Source organism: Cryptomeria japonica, chromosome 7, assembly GCF_030272615.1.
Source record: "Cryptomeria japonica chromosome 7, Sugi_1.0, whole genome shotgun sequence".
NCBI classification, from domain to species: domain Eukaryota; kingdom Viridiplantae; phylum Streptophyta; class Pinopsida; order Cupressales; family Cupressaceae; genus Cryptomeria; species Cryptomeria japonica.
In genome coordinates this window covers 19556545-19577811 of record NC_081411.1, presented here as the reverse complement: position 1 = coordinate 19577811, position 21267 = coordinate 19556545, and the positions used below count along the sequence as shown (strand labels likewise).

At 34.7% G+C, this 21267-nt stretch overlaps 1 protein-coding gene across 1 annotated transcript; it reads right to left on the bottom strand.

The window, feature by feature from the left end:
- Positions 1 to 839: 839 nt before the first annotated feature.
- Positions 840 to 7024, bottom strand: LOC131056762 (disease resistance protein RPV1-like). The gene is made up of 5 exons (XM_057991021.2): positions 6009 to 7024; positions 4778 to 5861; positions 4294 to 4635; positions 1438 to 2724; positions 840 to 1349 (listed from the first exon to the last, which is right to left on the bottom strand). The coding sequence occupies exons 1-4, from the start codon at positions 6461 to 6463 to the stop codon at positions 1819 to 1821; spliced, it is 2787 nt and encodes a 928-aa protein (XP_057847004.1). The 5' UTR covers positions 6464 to 7024; the 3' UTR covers positions 840 to 1349; positions 1438 to 1818.
- Positions 7025 to 21267: the final 14243 nt, after the last annotated feature.

Here is a 21267-nt window from a genome sequence, read left to right as displayed (position 1 = left end):
GATTTTTTTTAATAGATAAAATGCAAAAAGAATTGCAAAAAGACAACAAAAAGACTATCAAGAGAATGTAAGTTGAGTTGAATAGCACCAAAACAACTAACAACAAAGTTGAACATCATCTAAAGACCAACTTGACCTTACATTAGTAGCACATGCATTGTCTTAAACATGAAACAACAAGATTGAGCAAGGAAGGTACAATACAACAACTCAAAAACAAATGATGAGCTATGAAAATTATAAAGCAACATCAATAAAGCAGCCCAAAAGATACCATGACCAGTGGCCCATCACTGAGTGTATCAACATAATATAAAAGAGCAACAATTATAGTTGGAAAAGAGGCTTAAGATCTTGGGCAATACAAACCATTTCATTTTTTAGCAACTGCTCTATCTGACCTTTGATGCGTTGGATTTGAAGTTTCATCTTCAAACACTTCTTGAAATTCGCTTACAATTGAAAGAAAAAAGATGTAAGATAAAAAAATGTCTTAATAAAATTTTAGAACTGCAAATGAGAATTGCAGTTTTAGAAAAGAAATTAACTAGAAACTAAAGTATAAATATTAAATTAAATGTAGAAAATAATTTAGTAAATAAAATGAGTAATATTATATAAATGAGTCCCACTTCAAGATTTAATTTATAAAAGAAAATCAAAAAGTCATTTTTTCTACAACTCTTAACTTACTTATATTTAAAATGTCTATCATAATTATAATATTACCATTAATTTTTTTTTAAAAATTATATAAATACTATTCATGCAATGAAAATAATTGAACTATAGAATTCTTTTTTTTTTCGTACCCCCAATAAAATAATATTAATTTGGTACTGTCTGCCATAAGAATTTGAAAGCCTCCACAAGCCTCTCCATTTTTGCCCCCACAGCATATGCTATTTCCACCTCATATGAAGGGATTGTGCTTATGATGTTCAGTGGGCTTTGTGACATGTTAAAGCTTAGCGGTATTGTTGCTTTTTGATGTCTTATGGGGATTGAGAATGCTCCTTCCAAGCTCCTTGGTGATGTGGATACATGGTACACCTTTTGATTGTGCCACTCGGAAAATTGTGAGAACAGGGCTATCCATACCCATTTACCCTTCTCCACCTCCGCCAAGATATTCTCTTGTAACAGCCCACATTACCGCCCATTAACAGCAAATTTGTTTTAGGAGATTGGCATTCCACAACAAAGCATACCAGAGTTCCATGGGCATTGGAACTCATATTCTGCTTATCATTTGAGTCGATGACAGAGAGATAGTTAGAGACAAAGTTTACAAATGAACTCGCATCAGGGACTGCACGCGTACATATCAGAATTTCGTCTGGCAATTTCTGCAAATTTTGTGCGCAGCGTTCAGTCAATGCACAATCAATTGAAAATTATTAGAATTCTAAATGCCCATAAACTGTTAGGTATTACCTGCATGCTTTGAATGCAACCTTCAACACCTGATCTGTTGGTCACTGTGAGATTCACAATCCTCAATCTTTCCATGCGCTCCAAACATTCTATGCCCGCCTCCTTCCACCTCGTTTCTGCTGTCAGCTCCTCCAAAGCTGTGCAATGCTCCAAGCCATGTATTTTCTTAACTCTGTAGCAGCCTCTGAGTTCAAATACTCGGAGAGATGAAAATTGGGCAAAATTGGGAAGCGCATCTAACTTGGGGCAATCAGTTATCATCAGCCATTGCATATTTACCAGACCATCAATACCCCATATGCTCCTCACCATTTTACACTCCATCAATCTTATGCTCTTCACTGTACTTGGTAGAACTTCTATCTTCGTTAGATGTTTATTTTAGTCAATGAAGATAGTCCGAAGGCCTGGACAACAGTCCCGAGGGATGGAAATCTTGGACACTTCTGTTCTAGACAAATTTATCAGCTTAAGGCTGCAGAGAGAAGAAGCAAACAACCACGCCCGGAGATCCAATTCGCCGATCGGGCACCCAAAAATACCCAGTCTTTGAAGATTATCCAGTTGCCCTGCTGATTGTGGTAAAGATTTCACTCCTGAATTCGAAATCTCTAAATATTCTAAGAGATTAAGATGCCCTAGAGAGTCTGGTATATATTGCAGCTTGGGACATTCCCTAATCATAAGAGTAGTCAAGGAGCTCAAATCTCCAAGAGATGTCGGCAAACTTGTGAGCAACTCACTCCCGATCTCCATCACTTTCAACTTGCTCAGCTGACTGATGTTCATTGGTATCTCCCTTAACATGCAGATGCCACATAAATGAAGTTTTCTCGAAGACACCTGATTTGTGATGTGACGAGGTAACTGTTCCAATCGCTCACAGTTGGAAAGGTCTAAATGCTCAAGATTCATCATATTTTCTAGAATATCTGACTCTAAGGTGAGTTTAGAACATCCCTTTAAGTTGAGGTGTTGCAGGAGGGTGAGCTCCTTAAAAGAGACTGGCAGCCTCTTCAGTTCCTCACAACCGGGCAAATCAAGATGTCTAAGGTTTCTCAATTGGCCAAAAATGCTGGGTAATGATGATAGCTTTTGACACCCAGATAATTCCAGATGCTCCAATGATTGGAGAAGGCAAAATTCTTCTGGTAGGTTCTTCATCTTGTTCCCATATTTGTTTGTCAGAACTAGTTTCTTCAAATCCCTGAGGAATCTTATTGACTTTGGAAATCTCTGGAAATTATAGCATTCAGAAATAACCAACTCTCTTAGCTTCACAGGAGCCTGCACCAAGTTATCTATGAGATGGATGTACAACATACTATATGGTGGAAAAGTGGGCTTATAAAACTTAAAATGTGAAAATATGATTTAAAAACTAGTCCACACACACACACAAGACTTCTTGGTGCAAGCTATGGAGTAATAACGTATTACTCAGCTTCCCAAGGAGGGTCCCATGGTTCTCTATCTCACAATGTCCCTCAAACCAATGTTTTGCTCTCAGATCACTGAGCAAAATGGTTTAGGGATGGCAAATATGAGAACGAGAGATGCTTTGATAAATTTTAGTATAAAATGGATGCTAAGCTATGTATGATCTTAGAAATGCAATAAACTAAATGATAAGATGACAAGATTAGTATGAATACTATCCTAGCATACTATATTTAGTCTATGATTGAGCTAAAATGATAAAGAAAGTACTCTAAACATGCATATTTAGTCTACTTCCTGATTTAAAGAGAGGCTAAATGATGAGCATATATGAAATGAAAGCTTGAATATATTTGAGCATAAGTGTGATGCTACAAATTTGAAGGATGATTGTTTAAAATGGAGGAATGAGAGCTCTATTTATAGTCAAAATAGGGCAATGGATGGTCAGGATTGAAAGGTTTAATCAAGGGCCAAGTTTGAAAGTTGGGGATCCATGTGCACGATTTGCACCAATGAAATGATGACAAGTGTCATCATAGGGTTGGGTTGAAAGAAGGGGTTGGAGACATTGAATGCCTGAGAAGACCTCATGGTTATCTAGAGGCTAAGAGTCAAGTCTAAATTAGGTTTACCCACTGGATTAGGAGTTAATCCAAGAATAAACCTTTGTGCAAATGATTAAGAGATAATCATGGTCAAAGCATTAATGTCCTAATGAGACCTTTGGGTTGGGTAGAGGTTGAGTCAAAACAAATGTTTTAACCATGTGGGATGGTTTGAATTAACCATTAATGGTTATTGGAGACTTTGGGGATTAAGTGGTTGAAGGTTGGAAGCCTTCAATGGTTTTCAAAGACTTTAAGGGTTTTGGTGGTTGAAGGTTGAAAACCTTTAATGGTTATCAAAGACTTTAAGGTTTTTGAGAAGTGACTTCCCTTTGCTTAGGGATGTGACAAAGTTTAGAGGAGGGATTAGATTAATTAGAAGTGATTAGAAGATTCTAGAAGGGATTAGGAAGGGGTTTAGGATTTTGCAAGTGGATGGGGGATAATAGGATTTAATTGAATTAAATTAATTCATTCAATTTGGTTGTAATTAAATAAATTTCATTTATTCAATTTAAGATAACTATTTAATTAAATTTGAATTTAATTAAAAGTGGATAGGGGGGGATTTAATTGAATAAAATGATTTATTTATTAAATGGTATAGTGAATTTTATTTAAATAAATTGAGTAATTTACTTGATAAAATAGAAGAATGTGGATAATTTAATTAAATTGGATTTAATTAAATAGAGAAATGAACATAAAATATTCATTTAGGAATATGGTCATTTTTATACGTCTACACATACAATTTTATATATAAATAATGGTATACAGCCTTAACAGTTTAAAAGAAGATACTTACATCACCGTCAGTCTCCCACAGTTCTTCTGAGAAATGGTTCGAGAATATTTTTTTATAGAGTTCTAAAACCCTCAAGTTTTTCAAAGAACCTAGTGAACCCAGATTGTTATTCCCAGTGTCAAACCAGCGAAGCCATACCAGATCTTTAAAATCAGCGATCACCTGATTATAATGATTTCCTCTAGCATGAAAAAATTTCAATCCAAGCAAAGAGGGTGTGAGAAAATTATATCCTCTGTTTGTGTTAACTATGATCTTCCTTCCCTGGGAACATAGAGATATCTCCTCAATCTCGCTTGTGCAGCCAGTTGGTGTGGCCATTATTCCCCGAATGCCAATTCTCTTTCAAATAGAAAAAGGAAAATATCAATAAATTATTTAAACGTGAAACTTACCAGAGACAATAATCAAACAAATACAAATAGATAAGGAAGGTTGTCACACCATTGTTTAGCAGGACAATCAAATAAAGTATTAATTTTACCTGTGTTTCACTATCAATATTAATAATCTGCTGGGTAGACCAGAGACGGTACGGTGACTGATGATTTACAATTTCTTTTCCGAAATCTCTTAAATGGTCATGCATTCGTACACAGTCATCATCATCAAGTTCAATGAAACACTTATTCAAAAGTCTTTCACAGCTATGCAGGCCACTCCACCCTAATCCATCCCAAGCTGCAAGTGCTAAAGTTTTCTTCTCTCCAATGAAGAAACATGCAGTATCTAAGAATATCTGCTTCGCTTCATCATCTAATGCTTCATAACTTATTTTTAGTCTATCCTTGACATCTTTATGTAGTATCCTAGAGATCTTATGCAATTGAGTCTTCCAATAATCTTTGCTAGATTTACCATATAACTGTGCTCCAAAAATCTTTAAAGACAATGGTAATCCATTGCAAACATTTAGAAAGCTTTCAACCAGATCTTCAAACTCTTGGAATGGAGTAGGCTTCAAGAAAGCATGCCAACAAAACAGTTGCTTGGCATGAGGTGGATCTAGTAGTTTCATTTTATAAATGGATGAAATGCCCCAATGTTGAAGAACTTCAAGTTCTCTTGTAGTAACTACAATCAAACTACCACATCCAAGACTGATCTTATTAGGTACTAGAGCATCTAATTGATCTTCATTGTCCACATCATCTAGAATGATCAGCACTCGAACAGATCTCAAACGATTGGCAAGAATTCCCTTCCCTTCTTCTATATTGTCAAGTGATAGACCATGGAGACCAAGGTCCTCTAAGAGCTTTTTTTGTTTATTGTGCAATACACTTTTCGAAGCCACTTCTCTAACATCAAAGAGAAAACTAGACTTTTCCATAGTTGTGTATTTATTGTTAAAGAATTGTTTGGCAAGAGTAGTTTTGCCAGAACCTCCCATGCCCCAAATTCCCACAATTTGCAGAGTGTGAGAGCTTTCTTCAGATTGAAATGTCCTTTCAAAGTCCATGACAGCTTCATCTAGGCCAATCGGATGTTTGGCAACCACAAATGAGACATTTTTTATCATCTTCAAAACATGATTAATAACACTCTTGAGCAGGCTCCCCTCATCACTAAACATAGAGAACAACGAAACCAAACAGAACAAACATTGCTTACATGACTTGTGTATTGAAAGTTAAGAAAGAGTAAAAATGCACCAAATGCAGAGGATGATAAGAAAAATGATAATTGCCTGAGATACAGTATTTGGTACTCACTCTTCATTATGAATGATGCCACCAACATTATATGAAACATTGTTGAGCGCGTTCTTCCACTCCTGAAGTTTTTCTGAGGTATACCTACCCTTCTTTTGGTACTCTGAAAATGCCTCAGCATAAACTCCTTTCGCATGTCGGACATCAGCAGGCTCAATATGATAGAAAATAGGGACAATTGGAGTACGTGTTTTAAGCATAAATGAAAGCTCCGCCAAACACCATGGGGATTGTGCATACCTCGGAGAAAGTATAGCTATATGAAGCGAAGCCGTGCGCATTACTTCTTCTATTTCTGTAGGCAAGAAATCCCCCAATTCGAGCTCTTGGGAATCAAGAAAAACCCTCAATCCCATGCCATTGAGGGTTTTGTAGAGATCGGTGGCGAGTGTCTTTTTTGCATTAGGGCCACGATGATTAATAAATATATCATAGGGCAGCTTTCTCTCTGGCATTGTGGATCTACCAGAAGTAGAAGGAGATGGTGTAACTTGTTCAAAAGCATGTGTGGTGGATGAAGACGGTGAGATCCCCTGACAATCATGTCTAACCCGAGTACTAGAGGTAGATCTAACAGGCACAGAAGGGATTTAGTTGAACAGAGAGAAAGTAAGAAAGAAAACCAGCTAAAATAGGATGAAGACAGGGTTTCCACTGAGGGTGTAACAGAAGTAGATGGAGATGAAACAATTCCTTCAGATGCATTTGTATGCTCATTCTCATGTTGACATCCAGTATTACAACTAGAAGCAGAAGTAGATGCCATGCATCTGGATCTGAACTTTGACAGGAAGAAACAATAAAAAACATGAAATGGACTGAAATAAGCCGTGTTATTGAGGAGGTGAAGGGCTAAGCATTTGTAAGAGGGAGTACTGATAAAGAGAAGAAGTGACCAAAGTGGTCGATTGAGTGGCTAAAAGCAGAGGAGAGCTGTACAACTGCAAAAGCCAATTACAGCACAGTATGCAATCATTTGCGACCATCACGATCATGGAGGAAATCATTACACAAGTTTTGATTACTTGCAATAATTAAAGACAACAGAGAATATAACTGTTCAGCTTTAACTTCATCCCGTTCACACTTGTCGATACGCTTGTTAACACATGTATGTCTGTCGACGCAATGGAGAGGAGCGTAGGCCCACTCATTACAAGAAATAATACTGTTGTGTAATCAGCTTTGATCTGAATTTGGGTTCCTCACTTCAAATTGTTCAAAATTTAATTTTATTTCATTTACACATTTCTTTGTTTGTTTACGTTTGTATTTCTTTATAAACATTTCAAAATGATTTTTTCTTATAGTTATGTAAGGTCTAGTTTTGAACATTTTAGATTAGAATATGTGAATAATTTTTCTTTTTGTTTTTAATAATGAAGACAAGTTTTCTATTATAACCTCTTCTTTTATCTATTCAATTAATATGATCTTTAATATCATAAAAGAAAAATTGCTAACCTAATCTAATCTAAAAAATATTTAAAATTGTTCTATTAATTATAAAAAAATCTCATCTTTAAATTTCTAAATCAAGTTATTTTTCGTGTGTGTGAGTGATTATATATTAATAATATACTTGATTTAAAATTTTATTTTTGTTAGTTTTAATTTTTTAAATTAGTTTTCCTTAAATTTAATATGATTGTTTATAGTTTACAATTTATTTATTTCTAAAAAAAATATGAATCTTATTATCTAATAGAAAGGGTAGAAAATTATATTGAAGAAACTTCAAAATTGAATTAATTTTAATTTCAAATACAAGATCAATGAGAAGATTGAATTAAACCAATTTATATAATTTTAATTTGTTTCATTGGTGGTAAGTTGTACTAGAGATGCACAGGTTGGTTGTAAGTATAATATCTAATATTATTTTTTATATTGGAAATAACATTGGTAAATGACCTATAAATGTGTCATGTCATTGTGTCTATACATGTGTAGATCAATAGAGAAAGATGTAAGAGTCATAAATCATGGAGCTGAATATTGATTGTTAGGATTGATGGTTAAAGTGATTGCGACGCAAAGCACATGATTTAAACAAAAATTGATAAGATTGATATCTCCTTAAAATATGTCCATCATAATTGACCTGAAACAAAGTACCAAAAACCCTAGACCACATTGATTATGAGGTAAACCAAATGACTAGGATTCACCACCTCCCTACTAATGTCGCTCTTGCTGGTAATTGACCTTTTATGTTGTTATTGCTAAATTTTTCAAACTATGTTTATGTGAACTTTAGGATGTAATCTAATATCTACCCACACTTTTTTTTTTTGATCGGTAACAGGTTTAATATTTGTATTTCTTGAAAGGAGAATTACATGCCTTCAGTTGCTTTGCAGAGTTCCACTATCTTAAGACTATATGGGGTCTCGCCCCTACAAAATTCAAAATGAAACACGAGACAAAAAACCACACCAACTATGCCTACCACTAAGGTTACATTCCTTAAATCAGTGAAAAACCACCCAAAAAACCAACAGCCTACTCAAGAAACCAACCTACTGAAACCAGCCAAGAGCCTCCTCCCTGGAGAAGTTGGGGATGGCATGACTGGGTTCTGCATTGGACTGTGCCATCCCAACACTTGTCATGGTTCCTGGTTGTCCTTCTCGCAACTCGTTGTGTTCCACGATCTTCGCACTCTTTTGTGGGATTTGGTGATGCACCAACGGTCCTCCATCTTCACCAATCAGAGCCTGCGACTTCACCTGGGTCTGCTTGCCACACAGTTTCACCCGCTCCATCGGTCCCATCTTCTGCACAAAGTCCAATAGATCCTACCACCCTTTCCTTGCATCCTCCAACTGGGTTTCAACCAGGCAAGAGGCCGACCACACCACCAGAGGCTGCACTGCATCATTCTGCCCACCTAAATGCCTCCACGGCCCTTGCACCATTCACAGACCCACACCAATCTCCGCACGTTCCACCAACTCCGCTAGGTCGCCCAACCATTTTGGTCTCAGCACTAGAGACGCCAGTTGCGTCACCTCCTCCCTTGAACTTCCCACCATCAGTGCCAGTGCCACAAATAGGGATGATACATCCAAATTAGTTCATGGGTGACAGTTAGTGTCCAAGAATTCATCCCCAAACATCAAATGAAAAGCCATCCAAAATTCTTCCTCATCCACCCTACAAACATTCTTCAGATGATGGCTTGAAATAGGGCCTCGAAAGGCAGGCATTTGGCCCAGAGTGAGCAACGAGAAATTTGCTTCCATCGTTCCCCTACCACATAGCCAAGAAACAAGGCTCACAAGGGAAATTGCAATCCTCTTCGTAGTGCCAAAAAATGAGGACCATAATGACACAACCCCCTGCCACCCCATCCATTTATTACACCACATGCACCACCTTACACCACACATCGCCAGCAAATCCAAAGTTCCATTCATTGTCATCATTGCACCTATGTCGCCATTTTCTCAACTTGCTGCCATTGCGGTGTACTCCATCCACGAGCCTTCCCCACCCCTCAACGTGCATATCTAAAATGGTTCATGCATAGCTCTTCACAACTTCTCGGGTTCCCCTTTCATACTCAAAGCTCCTTCATACAAATTCTAAGGGATCCAAATCCCTTAAGTCTTCAAAGAAATTAAAATGTTCAGCTAAGGAACCATTTGCACCTATGTTCGAGAGCACATCAGCTTTTGCATTCACTTCCGTTAGAACATGCGATACTTTAAAATCCTCGAACCCATTCAGGAGGTCATGTATTCTTCTGATATGTTTATCTAGGTGCCAAGCATCCATCCTACCCCTAGTGATGCCATTCACCACTATCTGGGAGTCCCCTTCAAGGTGTAGTTTTTTCACCTCCAATTTTTTCGCCATAAGAATTGCTTCAAATGTCGCCTGACACTCAGCTTCATTGTTAGTGCCATCCACCAATCTCTTTGCTCCAAATGCTAAAATACTACCTTTCTCATCTCGAGAAATGACCCCTGCACCAGAGATCCTGAGATTCCCCCTGGATGCCCCATCAAAGTTGATTTTGATCCATCCCCTGTCTGGCAACATCCACACAACTTTTTTCAACAGCCCTAGGAGGATAAGCCCTCAAAAGCCCATTAGCAGGCCATCTACCCACACTTTTTTATCAATATATATAATTCCAAATATTAATAAAACTGACACATTTATTTATAAAAAAAATTAACAATATATATTGAACACTTATTATCTTTATTTACTAATTAATTGAAATTCAAAATTCTTATTATATTCTAAATTTTATCAACTTACTATGACCATATAAACTGGAAACTCCACGTCATATCTATTGATTTGACCATGCAAGCAAAGAACTAGTAGGAACCTTTTCACCAAGGTGCATACCCACTATGCTCATTTAGTGTCCTACAAATTGCAAGCACCATGCTCCTCAATGAATATTTCCCATAAAATATAAGCTAATGCTAATAGTTAGCAAGGTTTGTTTGATTTGAACACCTAAAAAATCCAACTAAGTTGTGAGTCCACCTAGTAGCCTAGTTGGTAGTCTAGCTAATTGCAATGGTTCAATATAACTAGTGACTAATTTTACAAGTTGCGCATTTTGTTTAGCTACTACATATTGTGGTTAAGGCCAACCACAACATCTGTCCACACTATGTGTTATAAATTTATAAGTTGGTCTATTGGCTATTATTTTGTCTTGTTATTTTTTCTCAGGGTCTATGTATGTGATTTTGGATCTAATTTTCAAGTTTTGCTTGTGTGACTTGGAGTAGTAACAGTCTATCCACCCCCCCTTTTTTTTTGTGGATGTGTAGAATATTTTTAATCTAATAGATATGACACACATGTATTCATAAAAAAATTATAAGTTGGTCTGTTATAATGGTCAAATGTGTATTTTGATGTTTAGATAGATAATATGCATCATAAAATGTTCTTACAAAGTCCATGTGACATCAATGAATATGTCACCACACATGAGAACACCCCACATAAATTCTTGACCCTACCATAACCAAAGGTTCCATGTGGTGGGTAAAGTTGTCCAAGTAAGCATTGGCATGTGCTTGAACATAGTGCCGAAATTTGATTGTGAATGTATACCATATTTTTCTTGTGATAAGCTACATTGAAACTGGTTTTCTTGGCCATATTTTGCATTTTCTTATAAGTTTGAGGTCTTTTCAACAAATATATGTTGCAGTTGGTCTCTCTCTTATGCATAGTGTGATCAAATAAGCCAAGTCTTGGACATTAAAATATCTTCATTATTTGAATCCAAAAAAATCAATAGCTAAATCATTATGGATTGTGGAAATTTCCTGTTTCTAAAATCTATGTTGACCATATTACAAATATTCACATGTCTTTTTTCTTCAATTTATTTTGTCAAACAACTCATGTCTTTCTCTAGCTTCTACATTTTTTAATTTACATATGTACCAAATTACTTGCTACTACAACATCTAAAACCTATTTGCAAAGGACTATTTTCTATTTTTTGTCCGTGCGGCCATTAATAAAGATTCCAACTACTTTGCAATCCTTGTTTATGCTTATTTTATTTTCATTTATGTTTATAACTACATATAGTGGGCTTTTATTTTGATTTTACGACATTCTTATACATGCATAATTTATAAGATATATTTACTCATATTCACATACACTTCAATATGTTTTCAATAATTTTATATTGCCATTTTAGTGTTAATATTAAATTTCATGTGGCATATTATTAACCTAGTTCAATGTTGAAGTGTATTCAAATAAACTTTGAATTTAGAATATCAAATTTGAATTTCAACTTTCTCATTTGTACTAATCATTATAAGCTAGCTTTATATACATTCATGTGACTTATTTCTATGTTTTTGTATTAAATAAAACTCAATATGTCATTAAAGAATATATGTGAAAAGGGGATCAAACATTTATTTTTCTAACAAGAAATAACTTATTGCATCAAAAATCCAATAGACCATCTACATGTTCATAAATGTCGTATTTGAATATTTACTCAAAGTTGTAAAGTTGGCCCATCTAGGTGCTTGAATAAGAAAAAATTAACCCTATCAATCTAATAGATTCCCAAATAATATTCATAAACACCGTAGTCCTTATAATAGTATTCAAATATTAAAGATTAAAGTACACTATAATTAGAAGCTTACTTCTTGTTAAATTAAATCCACATAGTACAAATCAACTCCATGGTAGTCAAGATCAAATTTGATAGAGCTTGGTTTTTTTTGTGACAATGATCAAATCAATGATACAATTACACATCATCAAATTCAACATTAGTTCAATAGCTAAGTACCTTGATTACCACATGTTTAATTTTTGAATATTTATCACAACTTGTTTATTGACCTAGCTATATAATCTAGGTCAATTATTCTTTAATGTTTGCATTTGAATTGATTTATTTAAATAATTCATGTAGTGCAAGTTGGCCCATGAAATAGAAATTAGGATTCATCAAAAAATTTATAGTGCTTGCCTAGTCATAACAAGATGACAAATATTAGAGAAAATGAAAGTTGTAAAACTTAATAAAAGTAAAAGTTCGAGTGCATTGTGTAGAGATCCATGTGTAGTGTTAGTTTTCTAAGTACAACAAGGATAGAAAAGACAAAATTATAGCATGTCATAAGGCTAACAAAAAAACCATATTGACTTACATAAAAGAGAAGCAGACACACAAGCACAAGATTCAAGTTGGCATCTAAGGTAGGATAATGGCTAGGTCAAGGCTAATTTAAACTAAAAATATGACAAGGGATATGGACACTAAAAATATCCCAAAATATAACTCTAAAATATTTGGTATAAAATTCCCTATATCATGCAGAATTTTTCTATGGAGATAGCCATCCAAGATCTAGGACCTTTAATGAAGGAACAAGAGAGGCCTAAAAAGAGAGAAAAATTATATTCTATTGGCAAGATTTGATCAACCCAATAGTAGTCCAAGGATTACTTGTAGCCAAAAATATAAAATTCATCTAATAAACTCAAACTACTAGAATCATTTGCAAAATGAAAAGTAACCTTCCATAAGAGAGTAGTAGGAAATGAATTCTTTATTCTAAGATGCAATAATGTATAATGATACTATATGGATATAATAGATACAAAATGTGAATTAAAAGCCTTGCTTATATTATGGGAAAAGTGAAGAGATAGGAAGACACAGAATTATGACAAGTGTGTTAATCAGTTGACATGAGACACAAATTAAATAATCCTAAAGATTTTCTAACTAAACAAGTATGAATAGGATCAAAGACCTAATTCAATTAAGTAATTACCTCATACACCCCGTTGATGCCTCATTCTCATGTGTCTTGCTTTTCTTTGTTGTCCTTGCATTCTTTCATCTGATGCTTCTCAATCGCCATTGTTAACTATTCCAAGAAATCTCTAGTTTGTCACCCAATGCTAAATATTTGTAAATAAGGTAAGCTAGTGGGATAACTTCCTACTCTAATCTTGAGAAGAGGGTTGCAAAAAAAATTAGTTCTCTACAACAATTATTAAACATAAATATCATGTATGCCACATCATGGTGATTTTTGTGGGAAAAACTCTTTCAGGAGAAAAACATCATACTCTCAAAAGCCTCTCAATTTATTATTCCAACATGACTACAATATACTTGCAAAGAAATATTCTCACTAGAGTATCACCAATTACATATCCAACATAACTCATAGCTACAAGACTCTTACAGAACTTCCATCTCATGTACCCAATATATAGGAGATACAATACATGAAACTGTCAAATAATATTACAAAACCATGACATGAAACCATACAAAAAGTTATGTCCAACATACCTCTAATCCAAGATGTTCTATGGTGTATTAAAACACACACCAATATGTGTAAATCACACTTATAGCTCATTTATGTGTCTAGCACATTTTTACATTTTCTATTTTAGGATACCCAACTTTTGAAGACCATAACTTTTGATCCAAGAGTTCAATCGATGAACCATTTGAACTATCAGGAAGCTTTTGATGTTCTCTGTCAAGATACAATTTTTACACCAAGTACAACCTTCAAATTGGAATTTAAAAATTACAAATTGAAAACTGATATGTATGAAAATGAGATTGTAGGCCTATGAATGCAAATTAAGATCTCAAATCTTTATTGCATATCATCATGAACATTAATAAGGTTAAAATTCAATCCTAATAGGAGAGTCAAATGTTTTGTATTAATCTTCTTATTTTTATGAAATTTATTTAAGATTATAAAGTGTGTATTTAATATATAAAAGTTAATTTATTTGATGGAATAACTTTCAACAATAACAATCGATTACAAAGAATAAAACTAACACAATAGCTTAGGTTTAGAAATAAGACACAAATTGGAACTGATAACTATAAGTTGAGCCTAAAACTTTTTGGTTGATGAGTTGGGTGCCCTAGTCTAAGGGTGTTTGTGCAAGCATAATGAAGTAGAATTGCAATCAAGAAGTTGTGTAGGTATGTCACTTTGAAATTCAACTGATCATCCTAGAACAAGGTTTTTGCCTACTCAAAATCTAAGAATGTATGCCATTGTTTTCTCTATGCACTTGTAACACTCTCTGGTATCAAATTTGAACCTAAGGACTTAAAAAATGGGAGATAAGGGTTGTCTTTATAGGGTTTTTCCTAATTCAAACCTCATGTTGTATATGGGCTTATACATGTTGTGTTGTAAGCTTTGGTTTGTATACTTTGATCACACAACACGATATGTTAGTGTACGTTGTAGCATACATAGTGTATTCAATGTTTTTTATTTGGATTACTTTGCAATTCAAGACTATATTTTCTAATGATTGTGCTAGGTACGTGCTGCAACAACCATTTTGCAATTGAGCTTTTTGTTATATAATCTAGCAAACTAAGGATTTTTTTGTAATTCTTCTTTTTGCTAACATTACTCATAGTAAGCTACTCCTTACTATCCTACGAAGTCATCTCTCTCTCTCTCTCTCTCGCTCTCTCTTGTATGCTCATAGTAAGAACTTCCTTATGAGAACTAGAATCCATATCTCTCTTATTTCTTACAGGATACATGTGTCTAATCATTACTACTCCTTTTACCTTAATATTTTTAGACTAATAAGATCCTAAGTCCTTGGGCTTTTGTGTTTCTTCCCTTTAATGTCTTGGTGAAAGTTTTTGATGCTATCATAAACTTTACCAAGAGTATGATCATAAGTTCATACTCCCACTAAATTGGGGGCTAAATGTAGTGTTTTAAATTGTATCTTCATGCTATATCATACTCACTTGGGTCTCACTTTAGTGTTTCTACCTTCTATGCCCTGACTATGCTTGATTCTGCTCGAATTAAGGCTCAATTGGTGGTTTTCCCAATCCAAAAGGATTGAACTAGGACACTAGGTTCCCACTGCTCCTAGACTAGAGAACTAGGCACCATAATATAGGCTAAAACAACCCAAACCTAAATAAAAACCCTCTAACAATTACCAAAAGTTGAGCGAGAAATAATATCGACATTGACCTTCTTCATAATTTTCAACGTTGTTCATTAGGTTATGTGTAAAAGTAAGTTTTATCCCCTCATTTGAAACATCTCTCAATTAAAATTCCCCAAGAGCAATTCAATTCTAATTGAGCAAGAAATCAAGCATAATTAACACAGTGAAGGAGAGGTCAAGTATTTAGATTTTCAAGCATTCAAGATGACATCTATGATCAAAATATATGAAGACATGTGTGAATTCCTAAATAACAACATCAACCTTTTTTATGGATACTTCAAGCCAAAGAAAATTCATAAAGGAAGGTATAACATTTAAATTCAAAATTTAATTCTAGATCTAGCCTTTTCCTTACAAGGGTAAGCTCTCTTTTCTATCTACTTATCATTATAAGGTTAATTTCAAACTCAAGTTTTGACCTAAGAAAACCCTTATCAACCCAACACCACTTTTCCTCTCTAGTGTGTATAGGTTACATTTTCAACAAAAAAAGATTATAGATTCATAAAATACATATTGAGAGAAAGAGAACCAAATTTTTAAGAAACAAAAAACCTCTGATAATGTGGTTTAACCACTTAGTCTAACACTTTTCCAATGAAATTTTAGGGAGATATTTTGAGTGACATCCTAATTTCAAACTTGTTTCTAATATTCGCATCAGATACCTACATTCAACTAGGTTGTCTACCCACATTGTCCAACAATTTTAGGCTGAAATTATAGACACAAGTTACTTTTTTATTTTTGCTTCTAGATTTGTACTTAGAATCTACATATTTGATCTATAGCTTATAGTTTATGCTAATTACTCTCAATTTTGCATCAGTAGCCTTAGTTATTGCATCTCATCACCCTTTCTTATCCAATTGCATCTATTTAACAAAAGAAGTAACTAATTCATTGTACCATAGGTTTGCGGTTGAGTCTATTTGTTATTTCCTTAATGCGAGTTGATGTGAATGGGTTTAATTCCTATTTGGCATGTTTAGACTAATGATTCTCTAAAAGTTCAAAACAAGATGAAGAACATCAACCTTAGGCTTTGAGGAGGTCTACTCGTGATAAAAAACAACCTGAAAGATATGCTTATTCACCATAAAGGTTTGGATATTCATTGTTATATTCTAGATGTATTTTTGCTTCAATTGCTAATAGTGATGAGCCTAGGACTAAAAGAGTCACTATGAGTATGATTTATGTATATTCCTAGATGGAAGCCATGAAGGATGAGATGACATATTTTAAGAAGAAAAATACTTGGGATCTGGTACCTTTTCCTAAAGGACATAAGCTTGTGGGTTACAAATGCGTGTTCAAAAAAAGATAGGTCCTAATGGTAGTGTTGATAAGCATAAAGCCCTATTGGTCATGAAGGGGTATTCTTGGGTTGAGGTGATGAACTTATAAGGCACTGAGAGGGGGGTGCGAATCAGTGTAAGTAAAGCCAATGCAAATTTGATTAACAATTTTACTAACTTAAAACTCAATAGGCATATAAGAAATAACACCAAGTATGCAATCACCACATGAAACATAAACCACATGACACAAGAGATTATACGTGGAAAACCCAAATGGGAAAAACCATGGTGGGAGTTAGTACCCACAAGATCCACTATTTGCAGAATAGTAATCTTGACCGATTAAGGTCTTACAACGAAAAAGCCTTGTTAGGAGAAAACCCAGTTAAGAGTCAACCAGTTAGGGGATTTTCCTATCAGCCCTTTGAGGAGCTTAATGATCTATCAAGATCAAGCTCATGTGAGGATTTAACACTCTATTGAGATCTTCCCTATTAGGGGACTTAAAAGAACTAAGGCCTGTTAGGACCTACCTGGTTAAGGGATTTAGCTGTTGCAACTGTTAGGATAGCAACATATTTAACTGATCTTAGTATACCATCACCAATGTCTGATAAGATCCTCTTTAGAACATTTCATCATCACATACACATTATCTATGAACTTCTCTATTCACTGCACTATCTGAAATATAATATTCGCTAATGATCTCACACATTCATTCATTCATATTCATTCTCATTATTACCATCTTCATACATCATCACAAATTTTAAAATTTCATTAGGTTGGCTAGAACCTTTGAACAATTCCCTAGGTTCAATGAATCTAGACAATCTTGCAATGTGCACTTTAGTTATGTCGGCCATCGACATAACAAATTTAATTCTGTGTCATTTTACCAATCTAACTGATTTTCATCACTATCGGTTAAGTCTCTATCAACATGGTTGTTCAGTCAATCAAAATTCTTGCACCCGATCAAATCTTCTTGTGCAGTCATGAATATAACTTCATCTGGTAGTCTTTGATGCTCTTGCAAAACTGCATCCCTTCATCCTTCATGTATTTCTCGTACCAGTTTTTAGTTTAAAACTTTGTCTGTCATTTACCAGTTGAGATCCTAATTACTATTTCTAATGAAACTGTCTCTATTTACCGGTTAAGTCTTACCGATTGCTCTATATGACTTGAACGACTTAGGAAACATAGTTGCCATCAATGACAACATGCAAAATAGTCATCATACACCAATCTAATCTCTTTCATATATAGAAAAACTTACCGGTTATATCAAGCAAACAAGCAATACATTACATTATCGGTCGACCAAATGATCAAATTCCAACAGTCTCCCCCTTTGGCATTGATGGCAACACTTAGGAAAATTTTGTCAACTAATTGTGCAAAAAAAAAAGTGACTACTTACAAAATACATAGTCTCATAGACTCATAGACTCATACCGACACATAGTCCCCCTTAACACGTACTCCCCCTTAGTAATTAACCAATTGAAATCACTATTCCCTCTTAACAAAATTTTGACTCTTAAATTAATTCTACTCCTCCTTTGACAAAAATGCCAAATAAAGAAGTAAAATACGTACATTACATCACAATTTGTCATCAAAAATTGCATGTATATATACTGATAAAATTTTTGGAGTCTTTACAATGCAATTCTCAAGAAAATATCACTAAAATGAAACTTTAAGTGTTTAAGATCATTGTCCCATGTTTCTAACAGTGTCTCGGTTATCTCAACATGTGTCAAGATCTGTGCTACCAACTCTTCCATAGCATCAACTGTGCTCATCTCAGGGGTAGCTAGAATTGCTTCAGACTCCTTGTATGCTCTCTGTAGGATTTCAACTTTAGGAATTAGTTGATTCTTGAGCTCCTTCAGTGATCTAGTCCACTTTACCTGTTCATAATCATATACGTCTATTTTGTGTTGTAAAGAATCAACCGATTTATAAAAAGTTATAGCTGAGTCATTTACTGGTGTGAATGCTTCACTTAACCTTTATAGCTCCTTCTCAACTTCTTCTCTCTTCTTCTTTAAATTAGAACAAAATAGTGAGACTTTGGAGATAGTAGCCAAAATCTTACCTCCAGTTTCTAATTTGGTTTTCAACAAATCTTTGTTCACTCTCAGAGCAACTTTTCCTTTGTCTATTTCAGAGATTAACTATTCTCCCCTTTTCTTTTTGTAGTCTTTTTCAGCTGAAATGTATGTTGCCTCTTCAATGGTTTTCAATTGTTCACCAGCATCAATGACTAACTATCCAAGCTTGGCAATAGGGGTAGTCAAATGGTCTGTATCAGTCTCCGATAGGAGACTTGACAAAATATCAACAACAGTCTTTATAGTCTCTGCTTCTCGTTGTTGTTCCTTCAATATTTTCTTTTGTGCATGAGATTGCATTGCAGTAGCAATCTCCATTAACTCTGATGAACTCAAATTATCCATGTCAATAGGACCTTTAATACTTACGGATTCCTCATCATCATCATCAATCAATGTCTTCTTCTTTGAGCTAGGAGATAGTGTATCCTTCTTCTCCTCTGTTTTCTTTTCTTCTGATTTCTTCTCTTCCTCCGTTTTCTCTGTTTTGTCTTTTTCTGTCTCTGTCTTTTCCTTTTCTATTGTTGTCTTTTCTTTCTCTATCTCTATCATTTCTTTCTCTATGGTTGCTATTACCGGTGGCAATTGATTTTCAACATGTGATTCCTTTACCGGTGGTGTTTGTATTTCCACATTTTGGTCTTTCTCTGGTGTTTCCTTGTCAGTCTTATCCTTTGGACTGTCATTAGTAGAAAAATTTTTATTTGTATTTATAGTTAACCGTTCAGTCTGAGTATCTATAATTATATTGACCAGTGTAGCCCAGGTGTCACTGTTGACTGTACAGTTACCAATTGCTCAATTGAGCTCTTATTAGTTTCTTTTTCTCCTTCTATGTTTTCATCTTTTTTCTGCTCATGATGATCAATCATCTGTACATCAACATCAAATGTAGTTAATTTATCAGCAGTGTTATAAACATTGTTAGTTCCATTATTATCTGCATCACCAGTATCATCATCATCTTCTATTTCTACTGGTTGACTGTCAATAGGATTATCTTGTATATATTTATTGTCTGGTTCAAAATCTGTGGCCTTAACTCCTTTAGGAAAATCTTCTCCCTTTAACTTAATAGGAGTATCATCCTCATCTTCTTCATCTTTCTCCTCTTCTTCATCAAGGATGAGGCCTAAATCCTTTTTCAACAAAGTCTCAGTCTCCTTCAGGACTGATTCTGTCTCACCAATAAGCATTTTAGTCAATCTCTTTTTAGATTTGTATGATGCCTTCACTTTGACCTTTAACTATTCGATTTCTTCTTTAGTAGCTTCCGGTTGCAAGTGTTTAAGTGTATAATCAATGAATTCTTTATCCTATCTAGTTGCAACTTGCCATCTTGCATCAATAAGATTATATAAATAATTGGGAATTTGTCCCTGTAACTCAATAAGTGCTTTGCTATACTTATTCATACTGAAGATGATTGCATCTTCAATTTCTCTTCGTTGACTTTTGGATAAATGATCAAATAATATATTCAAACCTTTATAGATTCCATAGTCCTTTATAATTCTAACCATTCTCTTAAAAGAATCTTCTAATGTCAAAGTAACTATAGGTTTTCCCTTACCAGTTTTAGGATTCTTCACACTTTCTCTTAGTGGCCTCTTATCTTCATCGGATTCAATAGCCTCTTCATCTGTCGGTTTGTGGGCCTTCGCTTTATTCCTTTTACTAGTTTGTACCGGTGTTGCAGGAGTGTCAACAATTTTTCCTCTCCTTCTAAATTGTATTTTGGAGGGCTTATCTCTCTGAAATTTAGTAGGTTTAGCCTTTTCTTATGCCTTCTTCTTTTGTGCTACTTTGGCTGCTCTAGTTTTACCGGTGGCAGTACTGGTTGGTATATTGGAAGTACCTTCATGTTCAGCTGCATGTTTGGCTTTCACAGCTGCTAACTATTCCTTGGAAATCCTTTCCTGCTAGCCCATAGCTTCTACCTTCTTCTTAACCTTTTTAGCAATTACTGGTTGCTACAATTCAAAGTGAACTTGAAGTAGTTTCTCTTTATAAGTTCCAAACCTCTATGTAGTGGTGTCAACCGGTTGGCTCAATAAATGGTAAGCATAGGTAATGAGTAGATCTTTGTCTACTTCATATCCCATGGGCATTACCCATGTGCTCCAAGGAATTATTGCTTCCATCATGTATGTGTCTATGTCTACCATAAATAAGATGGCATTGTGATACTTGTTCACCACTTCTGCTGGTATGCACTCCCTTGCATGCATTAGCTTCTGAAATTTCTTGAAGTATCCCCATATAATATCATCAAATTTATCCTTGATCATCCAGATACTATTCTTTATTTGT

Bases quoted from the DNA above. Each gene is read 5' to 3' on its own strand.
- LOC131056762 (XM_057991021.2), bottom strand. From the start codon at position 6,463: ATGCCAGAGAGAAAGCTGCCCTATGATATATTTATTAATCATCGTGGC. The intron at 5,862-6,008 runs GTGAGTACCAAA...CTCTATGTTTAG, and splicing joins GGCATCATTCATAATGAAGA to TGATGAGGGGAGCCTGCTCA. The intron at 4,636-4,777 runs GTAAAATTAATA...TCTATTTGAAAG, and splicing joins ATATTGATAGTGAAACACAG to AGAATTGGCATTCGGGGAAT.